Genomic DNA, 14,372 nt, shown 5'->3' with positions numbered 1-14,372 from the left:
GCTGGGTTCTTTATTCCAAGTGCGTAAGTTTGGCCTCAGCTTTGGTAGGGACACTTCACAGACGTACCCAAAATCCCTAGACTGCATCATGCTGAATAATAAATACTTTATTAAAATAAAATCTAGATTCACATTTAAAGTAGCCTACTGCAAAAAAATCAGGTGAGTAGAAGTTAGGAACTTCTGAAGTGAATAACGTGGAGGCAGGTCAGAAGTGGGTGTGTGCTCCAGAGGTTCACGTAAATATTTAATCGGTGCTCGTCACGCGAGGTATACGAACCGAGGGGCTGCTCGCCGCGCGCTCCCCCCCCAAATCGGTGTGTCTTCACGGCAGTGGCCGCCAAGTTTGGCAAGAGTTTGCCAAAAAATATTATGTTAAATGCATTATGTAAAATATATTTCCGTTATATTAAATAATACATCTAAATATTGTTAGGGACAATCCTTTCTTTCCCAAAGTTGTTCGGGACATGTAGGCTACCTCCGTTCCTATGCAAAATAACGCCCTTGCTTTATTCTTACACACAACCGGACTCGTTTATTACTTCACTAAACTGACACACACGCTCGCTCGTCCACTCACTTGCTGACGTCACACACACACACACACACACACACACACACACACACACACACACACACACACACACACACACACATACTGCCAGTGATATGCGTACGATACTTTCTCGTGCTCACAAGATACTTTCTCCTGCGCACAACATATTTTCTCCTGTGCACAAGATACTTTCTCGTGCGCACCAGATACTTTCTCATGTGCACCAGATACTTTCTCGTGCGCACCAGATACTTTCTCGTGAGCACCAGATACTTTCTCGTGCTCACGAGAAACGTACATTTTTTGTGTCCCGTATTTTCTTATTCATTCTATTTATTTTATTTTATTGTACTATTGAGAAAACCTAACAAGTTTGCACTGCAAAAATGCCTTTATTTTGAAAAATATATATATTTTTATTTATTTAACTTTGTAAAATATTGTTATTTTGAAAACAGTACTGTACACATTTTTTAGTTTTTGTATTTGTAATGCTAGTTTAGGTTTGTATGTTTGAGTTGAGAAATAAACATTTTAAAATTATCAGTAATCTGTGTGCATTTTCCTTGATAACCAAGCAAGTAGACTCATGACACCATTTGTTTATTATATCGCAATCGCAATATTGTCCACAATAATCGCAATATGACTTTTTCACCAAATCGTGCCGCACTACTGGACACTCCAGACAGGCTCATACTGTAAACCTCGAATCAACACAGCCTTTCACTTTCTAATTGTAATAATGAGAAGTCTCACTCATTTCATGATGTGAGTGGAAAAACTGCAAAAAGGCCATTTCACTTATCTAACAGCGGGCGACCGTACAACACTGCAGTCTTTCATACCTAGCCCTTGTGTGGCTAGCTCTGTGATAACTGTTCACCTATAGCATACAGCAGTGATGTGCGGTGGGTTCAGTGGCTGGGTAGGCACTGAATAAACAAACATTTGTGGCATGAAACTAATTTAATAGCTTTTTCTCCACCTGAACCAATCAACCTTTCTAAACTACAATTACAATTAGGGCATTTAGCAGACGCCTTTATCCAAAGCGACTTACATCGGTTAATACACACATTGTCACACCGACGGCAGAGTCAACCATGCAAGGCGACAGCCAGCTTGTCAGGAGCAGTTAGGGTTAAGTGTCTTGCTCAGGGACACATCAACACTCAGCTAGGAGGAGCTGGGGATCGAACTAGCAATCTTTCGGTTACAAGACAACTGCTCTGACTCCTGAGCTAAGCCGACCCCAAACTAGAGGAATTGGCAGACTGGAAACAAAGATTTATACTTAATTGTACTGCTACAAAGCTAGAAGAGATGCAACAAATCCCATTGAGTGAATTATTCAAAGGGACCTGATGACAATGACAAGTCTATGGAGGCATTTTCTAGTAAAGGATTTTCAGTCACCAGTTAATTTTGATTTTGGTTAACAACAAACAAGAACACACAAGGTTAAAGTAGACGGGTACTCGTCAAGCTAACCACAATCTCTGAATTCATCAGCTATTGATTTACCTCAAAGATAAAGGATATCTGGGAAAAGATGTTCCCATGTGCCGGTCATTGTTTTTTTTGTTGGCGTGTGTTTAAGGCCCAGATAACATTTTGGCTAATTTCTATAAATATATTTCTAAATTGCTAAAAAGTCTTATGTCATCAGACGATAACATATGGATTTTTAGATTGTAGACCTGCATGCAGCCAATGTTAAACGTGATTGGTTGATATTAATCTGACAACAAAAAACAGAAACCATAGGGACTCCGATATCTTCTCTTGTTAACAGATTAATTCATATGCAGATATAAGAGAGATTGCACAAACCATGAACTATTACAAAAAACATGGAAACAAAAATATTTTTGTAAATACACATCGTATGATGCATCACATTGAAGCTGGTTATATAATGAACTAGGGCAAAAGTAAAGCTTTCGCCCCTGAAAAGCCATGCATTGTTGTTGAGCGACTTAAGTAGGTTTGTTTGCTGTCGATTAGTGGCTGGCGTATGGCTGGTATGTGAATTCGTCCTACGTTCGACAAGTCTTACAATAATGCCCGCCAGGAATGTACCAAAGACTTGAAAACTGATGGCAGCATGGCTCTGATGTGGTGCTGTAAATATATCAGAGTCCGAGAGGTTTCAGCATCTCGGTATAATACCACATTTCCATTGCAACATCGCTAATTATAACGCTCATACACACGGTACTCTTTAAGTATATTTTTATGTTATAATTCACAATTCTCCAAGCACCTTGTGTTGCCAGATATGAAAATAATTGGCACATAAACACAGTGTTCACTACCTTAAACCCTTGTCCTTTCCAAAAAAATGTATGGGTTCCAAACAATTAATTTATATATACGTATAAATAAGTGTAGCACTGGTCGCAATAAATAAGGTGCACTCTTTGCTTGTGTTCCTTCAGTGCCCTGAACCTGGCAACCCGGTCTGCTTCTAGTCTTGGGAGGAGAGGAGATAACTATCTCCAATGTTTTGAATTTGGACTGCAGTTCCTATTTGAAAATATCTGTGCCGATGTTGCAAATTGTTTCTTTAACCCATTTGTACCTGCTGCTGTGCGGCGCAACATTGTATCTAGTAGATACAATGATGCTCCGCGCAGCCGGTACAAATGGGTCAAGACCGGATTGCGCATCAATGCGTGTTTACCATTAAAGGTAAACACGCACAGATGCGTGATCCGGTCTGAATGGGTTAAACATTCTGTGTCAAACGCTTGATAATGTGACATAGTTGTGTTGTTGTTCTTCACTGCCTCCTGTACTCTCATTTCCCAGTGCTCTCATTTTCCACTTGTCCCCACATCACCTGGTCAGGTTCCTTTGTTACAGGCATTATTTATGTCCTGGTGATCTCTTTGTGATATCTAGAAACCCCTATTTTACCACCACTGTGAAATCAAGCTTTTTGAAAGAGTTTCCACCTGGATGAATGATGGAGCCACTCCAACCTCCTAGTTGCTACAGTCAACTGGGTATGCTGGTCAGCCTCTCTATCCACTGTGCAACTGGGTGATCACTGCCACTGAAGAAAATGCATGTGGTTGCATGAGCCAACTCAGAACTCGTGTGCGCAATATTCCGCATGCTAATATGCTAATCGTAGCAATTTGAAATTATCCCGGACGTAATGCTTTTAAATATCCAAACAAAACTTTCTACATTATCTAATGTCCTTCATGGGTCCACCGACCTCCATTATAGGTCGCTGGGGTTCTGTGAATCAGCCATGTGATTGTTTGACCAATGGTGGCTCGTTTGAATAATCATATTTGCGCATAAATTGGCCATAACAATTTTTTTACAGAATCTAAATAAAAATAATATCATTGGGTCGGCATTATTAGGGAGTATGTGGACCAACTGTTTTCCAAAACTTCAAGGTTACAGCGAAAATCTCTATTGACAGACCTTATTTGAGGCAAAAGGATTCGGCAGGTCAAAAGAGGCCCAAATTTACTTTTGGAGTCAGTGGAGTCGACCCCTCAAGGCAACACTCAGCCCGTCAGGAGCAGTTCGGTGTCTTGCTCAGGGACTCCTCGACACTCAGCTAGGAAGAACCGGAGATCAAACTAGCAACCTTCCGGTTACCAGTCAACCCACTCTACCTCCTAAGCTACCTGCTGTCCTAGATACCAAGTTTCTGAATTCTTTATAAAGGGGGGCCAGGGTGCTGGGCGTTTAGGTTTGTTATAGCTCCTCTTGTGGTCCCAGCGATTCCCGACTTTTTATTTTCAGATATAGTCTTCAAATTTAGCATGGGTATACTATTGAATCTCCTCTTAATAACCATATTCAAAAGCTGAGCCTACGTGTTTTGGATGCAATGTTAGAGCTGTTTAAACGTGTTGTAGAGCTGTTAAAGTATGGATGTATTTCACTTTAAAATGTATATCTCTGTCGTCTTTCGCCTTATTGCTATGATTTTACACCATATAGTCCCACAGTCACCTGGTACATGTGTGCCGAGTTTGCAGCTTTTACCATCTCCTGCAGCAAATATGAATGAATGAATGAATGAATTATCTTTACTTGTCAAAGTACAGGTACAGGTATGGGTACAGCGAAATTTGGGAGAGCTCCCCCCGGTGCTTAAAAAAGAGAGGACAAGGAACATACATTAACAATATATACAGTTTGTTAAAAAAAAATATATATATACACATCTTGTATAAATATAACTAAAACTGAGTTAAAAATATGTTCGAGTGTGGGTGTTTGGTCAAGTTATTCACTGCGCTATATCCGAATGGTCTGACTGTATGGGTTGAGGTTTGGAAGTTGTTCATCATAAGGAATTATTAGGGTTCGTAGGACCCCTAATAATAATAATAATAATAATAATAATAATACTAACGAAAACAATAGGGTTCTTACGGATTTCGTAGGACCCCTAAAAGTAATAACACACGATTAGTGTGATTGCTTTGCAACAGCACTAATAATAAGAAACATTGATGACAATATTGTGGCTTTCTTTGCAACCACACTAAACACTTAAATTCACTATAGCACCTGGTAGGAAAAAAGAGGCCCTTTAAATGACAACCAGTTGATGGTCTAGTGTTAGCCTAACCCTCCTGTTCTCCCCCGCTGGGTGCAGGGTCTGTACGTCAGTGGCGTGATCGGCGACCGCATGAACTTACGCTACGTCCTTTGCTTTGGCCTCTGCGGCTCGGCCACTGTGGTGAGTTACCTTGTAAACCCAAGTGTCGAATCTCAATCCTGATAAATCGACGATGTATGGCGGTGCCAGTGTGAGGGCTCTGATTGAAGATAATGGTTTAGAATGGGAAGAACATTGTGTGTGGGTGGATGGTGTGCCAAGTGTCCGACCTCCTCTGGTCTCTCACACGTTTTTAAATTGCTTAAATCATTAAGGAGTTGAAAAAATAAACCATTTTGTGTTGATGCATGTTTGTGTGTATGTAGCTCTGATCAGTTGTTTGTATCAATGGTTTTATGTATCTGTGTGTGTGCATGTATCTCTCATCGTGTGTATTTGTTAATGGACAGGAGTTTGTGTTTGGGACGTTAACTGAGTGGCTCCACCTGTACAACGTGTACCTGTACTGCGGGCTGTGGGTCCTGAACGGCCTGCTGCAGTCCGCCGTGTGGCCATGCGTGGTCGCTATCATGGGCAACTGGTTCGGGAAGTCCGGGTAAGTAACACACAAACCCACACAAAGTACAAATGTACAAGGAATTGATCGTGCTTGTTGGCCGAAACAAATATTATATACAACAAAAGTTGTATATATGTTCTGTACAAATAAAGCTGTGTGTATTAATGTGGTATATTAATGTATTTAAATCCCCTTTCTGCGTGTTTTCCAGGCGAGGTTTTGTGTTCGGCCTGTGGAGTGCGTGTGCTTCGGTAGGGAACATCTTGGGAGCCTTCCTTGCCTCCAGTGTCCTCAAGTATGGGTACGAGGTCAGTCACAACATTTACTTAGTATTTTTCCTAGCATACAGTAACAGATGTTAGTCTGCCTGAGCACCATGAAAAATAAAACCATGGACCAACAAATGGATGAATATTCCTTGATTGTAGATCTTTGAATGTAGTAATATACAAATATTAGATGTCTTGTGGAAAGCATTGTAAACATGGTGTGATTGCATCAAGTTCTTCCTGTTGGGTCTTATTGACTTCCTTTATTCTCATTATGCATAATGAGCTCTTCTGTTTATAACCTTTTGTTAATTTTTTATTTGTTGTATTATTCGTGTTTATTCGTGTTTTTCATTAAAGGTCCCATGACATGCCACCAGGTGTGAGTGTGATTAGCCGTCATAACAGCCAGATTTTCAAAACGGCTTGTAAAGGCTAATCATACACACACCTGATGGCATGTCATGGTACCTTTAATATAACTGTAACTATTACCTTCACCTATGATCCCAAAACATGTATTTAATGACATTTAAGTCAATATTAAATATATAAATAATTAGATAAATAATCAATTAAATCAAGATAGTTTGATAAATAAATGTGTTTCTTTTAAAGGGTGTTTTCCAAAAGGACTACTGATTGTATAATTACACATTTATTTATTTATTTGAGGGGAATTTGTGTTTCTTAATGCCACATTTATTTCATAATGCCGCGTTTATTTCCAATGTCTTTTTCATTTCAATTTGCTTTGGATTACAGCCTTTTTATTTATTTATTTAACAATATTGTGATTTATATATTTAACTTAACTTAAATGGCATTCCTTAAATTTCCAATTTGGAATTAATAAAGTACATCTTCTATTATCTTTAGTACGCCTTCTTGGTGACGTCTGTGGTGCAGTTTGCCGGTGGGGTTGTGGTGTTCTTCGGTCTTCTGACCTCCCCAAAAGAAGTTGGTAAGCACATGCTAAATGCTACCTATAGCTAATTACACTTGGCTTCTATAGTTCATAGGTACTGTAGCTTAATGAATATATACCTACTGTAGCTAAAAGCTACTGTAGATAATTACAGATATAGCTACTGTAGCAATACCAAGTTAAACATAACTACTGTAACTCGTAGCTCATAGCACTTATAGGTACTAAGCTACTGCAGCGCAAAGCTAATTAAACTTACAGCACCTAGCTATCACATACAACTAATATAGTTAATAGATGTGTGTGTGTGTGTGTGTGTGTGTGTGTGTGTGTGTTCAGGGCTATGTCAGGAGTCAGAGACAGGTCTGGGGCCTGCAGTGGAAAGTGATTCTGAGAGCCAGCGGCCCCTGATGAGTGATGAGGAAGAGGATGAAGGGTGTGATGGAGGCTACTACTCTGTGGAACAGTCGGAGGGGCCGCAGGAAGAGCTGCCCCAGCCAATCAGCTTCCTCCAGGCCTTCCTGCTTCCTGGCGTGCTGCCCGTAAGCTAGCACTCTATCCTACTGTTAGCATTAGCTAACTAGCTAGCTAGCGCTACCTTTTGGCCTGTGATGCAATACCCAGGCTTCTCTTAAGGTTAGCATTAGCTCAATTGTTGGTTGACTAGCTAGTTAGCTACAGATAGCTAATTGGTTAACTAGTTGTTGCTGTAGCTGTGTTGTTAGTATCTTGTTATATGTTGCAGTACTCTCTGGCCATGCCTCCTATCGGAATTAAGGTAATAGCTAACTTACTTGTTTATGTTTACCACTTGGCTAACTAGCTGTTGTTGACTTTGTGTCTCAGTACTCCTTGGCCTATGCCTGCCTGAAGCTGGTGAACTACTCCTTCTTCTTCTGGCTCCCTTTCTACCTCAGTAGTAACTACGGCTGGAAGGAGGCACAAGCCGACCGCCTGTCCATCTGGTACGACGTGGGAGGCATCGTCGGTGAGTCAGCGCTAGGAAGCACCTCCACTAGCATCTCTGTCAGCTCGCATCTATGTTGCATTCTACAGAGAAAGTTTAACTAAACTTGTGGGTTTAAATATGGACTGACAAACTGAGTTAATAAACGGGTATAACAGCTGATAGTGGACTGTTTCTGTCAGTCTTGCCTGTCTCTCAATCTCTCTCTCTCTGTCGTTCTATCAGGAGGCACAGTGCAGGGTCTTGTCTCAGACTTCCTAGGGAAGAGAGCTCCGGTGTTGGCTGTCAGTCTTCTGTTGGCCATGGGAGCCCTGGTCGGCTACAGCCGTGAGTACCTCTACCTCTGTACTAACCCTTGACCTACTAACCCTAACTCTGGACCTACTAACCCTGGACCTACTAAACCTCTACCTCTATAGCAGGGCTATTCAATTAATTTGGAATTGGGGCCAGTTCATGAAACTGAGGCAAAATAAGGGGCCGGAGAATATGAGTAATTATGGTAACAAAGAAATTACAACAACATACTGAAGGAGTCAATATAATCTATTTTGTAAATGCAGAACAACATATGAACATTGTGATGCAGTAAGACACATAGGCCCAAGGCAATGTTACATTCAAATGGCAATACAATGTTGAAAAATCCGAGACACAGACAATTAGAGAAATGCAATTAACTAACAGAAAACATCCACTTAATAGCACATAACTGTACCAACTTTACAGCTCGTTATCCTCAATTGACAATGAGGAGATAATTTTCAGTGTTACAAGTAAAGAGGGAAATAATTCTCAGAAAAATCAAACTGTCCCCCTTCTCCACTGGCTAAAAACAGAAATGCAGCTAAATGGTAACTGAATCCAACTCACACTTTTTTCCTTCTAAAAAAATAAAATAGACTGCCCCATAAATCCACGCATGGACTACTACTGTACTCACTTCTTTCCATTTTGAACATAAATCAGACACCTTAACAATCAGTCTAGTTCAGCCATATCACAGGTATTTAAGATTGCACTCATTTGAGTTACAGGCAACATCAAATGTATATCCACCAACAACAATAAAACCAAAGTGCATAGTATGGTACAGAATAGAACTATAACAACATAACAGTGCATGGCACTTTATCAAGGCAAAACATTTCAAACTGCATTCAACAATAATACCACATCAAGAAAAATATTAAGAGCATAATATGGGGTGAATAACATGTTAATTGCATCATACTGTTCAAAAATCAATCCTCATTTCTTGCTTGACTAACATGCCTGTTATCTTGCATGTAGTTTGCCAACATTTGCCATCTAATGAGAAAAATGGCATTTTTTTGACTTGGCAAGAGCAGTGAAGTCAGGTGTACATGTTGTCAGGGCAATGCGCAAGCACTGTTGCAGATGCTGGTCAGTGAGGGATATGCGATTGTGAGTTTTAATGGCATTCATGTGTGAGTGATGACTCACAAGTGTATGTTGAGCCAAACATTGTCAGAAGAAAAAGTGCAAGACCCCTTGAATGTGGAAATTTCTCTCGGCTGACCTCATGGGTCCAGAATTTTTCAAAACCTGCCTGCTGCAATGACTGTCGCAAGTCATCTGACGACTGAATGTCAATGAGTTCCAGTTGTAAAGACCCCTCATCCAATGACGATACCAGCTCCTTTCCTTTCAATGCGAAGTCTGCCTCAACATTCACACAGAAAGGGTCCTTCACAAATCTAATCACTTCACTGGAGATGCTGAAATCCTCAAACCTAGTGGCAAAATTGTTTTTCAATGAGTCAATAAACCCTGACATCACCTCGGTAATTTGCAGGCCAGATTTTTTCAATGTGGGGAAGTGGAGCATCTTGTCATGACAAAGATCAGCAGAGAAGAGTGAGAGCTTTCTTTGAAAAGCATGAAGTTTCTCCACAAGTTCTGCGACTGTTTTATCTCTGCCCTGCAACTCCATGTTGAGTTGGTTCAAATGATGGAAAACGTCGCTCAAAAAGCAAACAGCGGCATTAAACTCATCATTTTCCATCAGAGACAGAAACTTGCCAGCTTTTTTAAATTTTGAAGATCGGAGAAACACCAGAATCTCCTCTCTTAGTTCACAAAAACGTTTCAAAGCGTTTCCTTTGCTAAGCCATCTAATGTCATTGTGAATGAGCAAATCATTATATTCAGCAGACATGTCAGTCAACAGCTTGCGGAAAAGGCGGTGCTGTAAACTGGAGGTACAACGGATGAAGTTTATAATTCCCATGACGGAGTCCATATTCTCTTTTAACTGACCACTGAGCCTGGCACACAGGACGCTTTGGTGGATGAGGCAATGTAGCGATCTCACCTGCGGAGCCGCTGCTGCCATCCTCCCGGTGAGCCCCTGATCCCTGCCCACCATCGAGGGCGCACCATCCGTCACCAACATGTTGACGCAAGCCATATCCAAGTTATTCTCCTCAAAGAATGAAGCAATTTTGGTGAACAGAATCTCACCAGTAGTGTGCCCCTCCATGGGAATTAGTCCAAGCAGATCCTCACGAAAACATTCCCCATCAAAAAACCGCACATAGAGGCACAGCTGTGCAACATCACTGTTATCAGTCGACTCATCCACGGCCAAAGACATCACCTCTGCCCTCCTCAGCTTGTCCAAAAGCGTCTCGAAAACGTCCGATGCAAGGGACTCAACTCTCCTCATATTTGACGTGTCAGAAATTGGAATTTGTTTGATCGAATCGATAATGTTTTTTCGTGTGTTCTCATTAGTTACCACCTCCTCAATGGATGCCAGCATACACTCCTTGACCGTCTCTGAGTCTGTAAACAGCTTTTTCTTTTTGGCCAATATCCATGCCACTCGTAATGATGCCGCAGTTGCTCTCTCTTGATCCGTACAGGCCCGAAACAAAATGCGACGTCTTTGCTCATAACAAGATGTAAGGCCCGTTATCTTCTGCCTCCGAGCAGCAGAGCCCGGTGGGAAAATAGCATCAAAATTAGCATGGGTTGTCTTGAGATGCCTTCTCAAATTATATTCTTTGCACACGGCGAGGCACTCGTTACAGATTAAGCACACAGGATTCGCATCAATGGCAATAAACGCGTATTTCTCTGTCCATTCATTGTTGAACTGCCTGTTCTCTGAGTCAACTTTCTTTTTTTTTTAAGGTAGAGAGAGACATTTTTAAATCAAACTTCGTGCTTGGCTTGAAAGAAAGTCAGAGTGGTCAGAGCGCAGCAAAAGAGCGCAGCACTAGAGCGCGAATGGGCCTCTTTGATTGGTCATGTGTGGTCCCCCAAAATATATGTCCGGCCGAAACAGATATTCTACGTGTTTTGCCACCGGCTTAATTGGGTGCATACTGCCTCCTACTGCACGAAAGAATGCAAAATTAACCATAGTATATATTTTTTTTTTTCTGATATTTTTTTTCATTACCCATATGTAATAACTACCCTTCACTCCAAGGGCCGGTACAAAATCCCTCAGGGGCCGGACCCGGCCCTGGGGCCGCCAATTGAATAGCCCTGCTCTATAGCATCGACCTACTTAACCTCCACCTCTATACCAACCCTGGACCTACTAACCCTAACCCTGGACCTACTAACTCTGGACCTACTAACCCTAACCCTGGACCTATTAATCCTCTACCTCTTCTAACCCTGGACCTACTAACCCTAACCCTGGACCTACTAAACCTCTATCCATACCTGCAAACTTGTCGCTTTTCGGCGACAATTGACGTTTTCTTCGTCAATTGGGCCATTCACGTGAATCACGTAAAACCGGAGAGTTTTTTTAGGAGGGGGGGGGGAAGGCTGCCCTTCATATGCATGCCATGCAGGCTAGAATTGCCAAACATTATTGGATGATTCTTATAATTGACATTTCTCTGGGCCAATCGGAATCTCAGCGCTTGCTTTAGAATCTTGAAGCACACAGCACCAACCGAGCTCACCTTTGAATGAGACGCCTGGCTACCTCGCGAGTCTGATGGAAACTCTTAACGTCAATTTGAAGTAGGGGTGTATGGTATTAACTGTATAGAAAGTACACCAGTGTGAATTTGCGCTACGGTATGGATTTTGACGTTAACGTGAGACCGGTGTGACCGGTAGACAGTGTTGTGTGTAACGCGTAACAAAGTAAGTCACGCGTTAATATAGTAACCTAACTACTTTTTCATGTAAAAAGTAAAGTTACGCGCAACTACTGAAAATATGGTAACGCAAACTAGTTCCTTTTTCAATTCGGCGCAACGCTACTTTTCTCAGGGACAGATTTGACAGCGATACTGCCTTCTCAAGGTGCGTTCACACCAAACATGAAGGGGCAACACGACTCCATACAAAGTCAACGTAGAGATGCAAATCTTTCGCTAGAGAAAACCTGCGAAAAGTTTTGATTTGTCGCGCGACACTTTCGCCCTGCACGGGCGAGCGAGTTCACGAGGATTTGTAGCGTGACGAATTTGCTCGAGTTGGAATATTTCAACTTTGCTGCGACATTCGCGTGATGACAGACAATCAGCGTTCAACAGCGTGGCCACTGAGTGACATGTGTAACGTAACAGCCAATCAGCGTTCAACTGGCCAACCGTTCCCTGCAGTGCAGTCTGGGGTGAACCGCAGCAAATTCGCCTGCCAAAACTTGCACAGCAACAGTTTATGATTTGTCGCGTGACAAAACTTGGGCAACAACGCGAACGGGTGACAAGAGTGTCTTTTGGTGTGAACGCACCTTAAGGCAGTATGCTATTGCGCAAGCACGCAGGCGCGCAGCAAGGGCGCCTGCGTGCTTGCACAATAGTCCCTTCACAAGCTCTCATTCCACACCATACGAGACAGACGCTGGTAGCGTGAAGCTGTCTCTGCATATCAGACATTGCTTCCGCAGGCATTTTCCAAAGCCAGTCCTTACGACAAAATGCCAGCGGTGGAACGAGATAACAAACGCTGTCACTGTTTACCTGTGTAAGGACATGGTTCCCTTTCAAAATGTAAATAGAAAGGGCTTTAAAGAGATGGTCAAAACACTCGATCCCAGGTACGCGTTGCCTGCACGCGCACACTTCTGCCAAATTGAGATGACAAAACTATATGGCAAGGTCCACAAGCAAGTGGAGAAACAAATCCATACTATTAAACATTAGTGTTTTTCAGAGATGGAAGTAACTTGAGAAAAGGTTTTTAATTTTTTTATGCAGTTTTGCTGCCTAACCAGTATTTTACCCCTTCAGAAGTATTTATATTGAAATTAGAAGATAAAATTAACATACCGTGATATAATACCGTTACCGTCTATGCCAGCCCTAATTTGAAGGAACTATTTTATGTTAAATTCAAGGTAAGTCAAGCTTTTTGGAGCAAAAACAACAGCTATTTGTTTGCTTGATTAAATTAATGTTAGCTACCGCTTTTTTGATGTGAAATAATTTACAATAATATTGTATTTTTAGGACAGAGTCAACGTCGAGTACTGTACGAACATAGACCTTGCATAAAGTTAGTCATTTCTAACAACATAGGGCTATTTAGATAGATAATCTGGCAAGCATGTTGTCCTAGGCTAATACATCAACGGCAAATTTCTGTATAAATCTGTCATTTGAAAATTTTCCATTGTATTGTGTGCTACAACCTGTACCGTAATGAATATTCATATATTCACACTAAATCCTGCCCAGGGTAGCTCGGAATTCGAGTAGCCGTATATCTCGAAACAACGATCAGTCCTTGGACCGATGACCTGCTCACTGAGCACAATGTGGATCCTCCTGGGGATCACATGCTTTCTACCACCAAGATGTTGGCTACGGATGTCCTTTTCATGCACTGCGGCTAAATTATAACAGGTAGTCGCAAACTGTGCTAAATGATTGTATTAGGCTTAATACGTCAACTTGATTGCTAAATCCTGTGTGCAAATAATTCAGCTCATATCTCACAGTGTGTTGGAAAGGGGAGCAGGCCAGTGGAAGAAGTGCAGCAGTGTCACGAAATTATCTGCCGTATTAGTTATAATTATAATTGCAAGCAACCATGACGGGTTCCTACTGTATGACAGCTTTATGAATTCCTGATGGTGAACATTATTTGATGTAATGACACGTTTCACAGAATGGTTGGTTGAGCCCGCGACTCCATGGTCATGAGTCTGAGGCAATACCACTACACTACATGGATGTGTAGGCTTCCAAGGGCAGATCAGAATATATTCTTCCGTACGTGGAGGTATGGTCAGCTTGGGCCAGTATGGCAATATGACATTGGTATGCGTATGCCTTAAAAACTGGTTTACCGGAAGTTAACATATCGAAATAATCACCAACCATGTTTCTGAAGCATACTGTGTCAAAACCCACTGTCAAACAGACGTTTACAAAATGACGTTTGTACCACTTTAAGGCCTAGCCGGAATTGGAGCGAGGCCGTGATTCAGAAAGGCAACTTCAATCAAATGCTTTCAATTTTATTTTCAGATATAGAC

General features: G+C 41.6%; 1 protein-coding gene across 1 annotated transcript in view; it reads left to right on the top strand.

Moving 5' to 3' along the window:
- Nucleotides 1-14,372, top strand: part of slc37a3 (solute carrier family 37 member 3) — a 32,298-nt gene that overhangs the window by 13,393 nt on the left and 4,533 nt on the right. The window contains exons 5-11 of the mRNA XM_079734641.1: nucleotides 5,202-5,285; nucleotides 5,615-5,760; nucleotides 5,936-6,032; nucleotides 6,873-6,957; nucleotides 7,261-7,463; nucleotides 7,768-7,909; nucleotides 8,114-8,215. Of these exons, the coding sequence (XP_079590767.1) occupies nucleotides 5,202-5,285; nucleotides 5,615-5,760; nucleotides 5,936-6,032; nucleotides 6,873-6,957; nucleotides 7,261-7,463; nucleotides 7,768-7,909; nucleotides 8,114-8,215 (859 nt within the window). The remainder of the gene's footprint in view (nucleotides 1-5,201; nucleotides 5,286-5,614; nucleotides 5,761-5,935; nucleotides 6,033-6,872; nucleotides 6,958-7,260; nucleotides 7,464-7,767; nucleotides 7,910-8,113; nucleotides 8,216-14,372) is intronic.

Source organism: Pollachius pollachius (assembly GCF_949987615.1).
Source record: "Pollachius pollachius genome assembly, chromosome: 4".
In the NCBI taxonomy this organism is placed as follows: Eukaryota; Metazoa; Chordata; class Actinopteri; order Gadiformes; family Gadidae; genus Pollachius; species Pollachius pollachius.
Note: the sequence above shows the minus strand (reverse complement) of the source record. Positions and strands in the feature narration are given on the sequence as shown.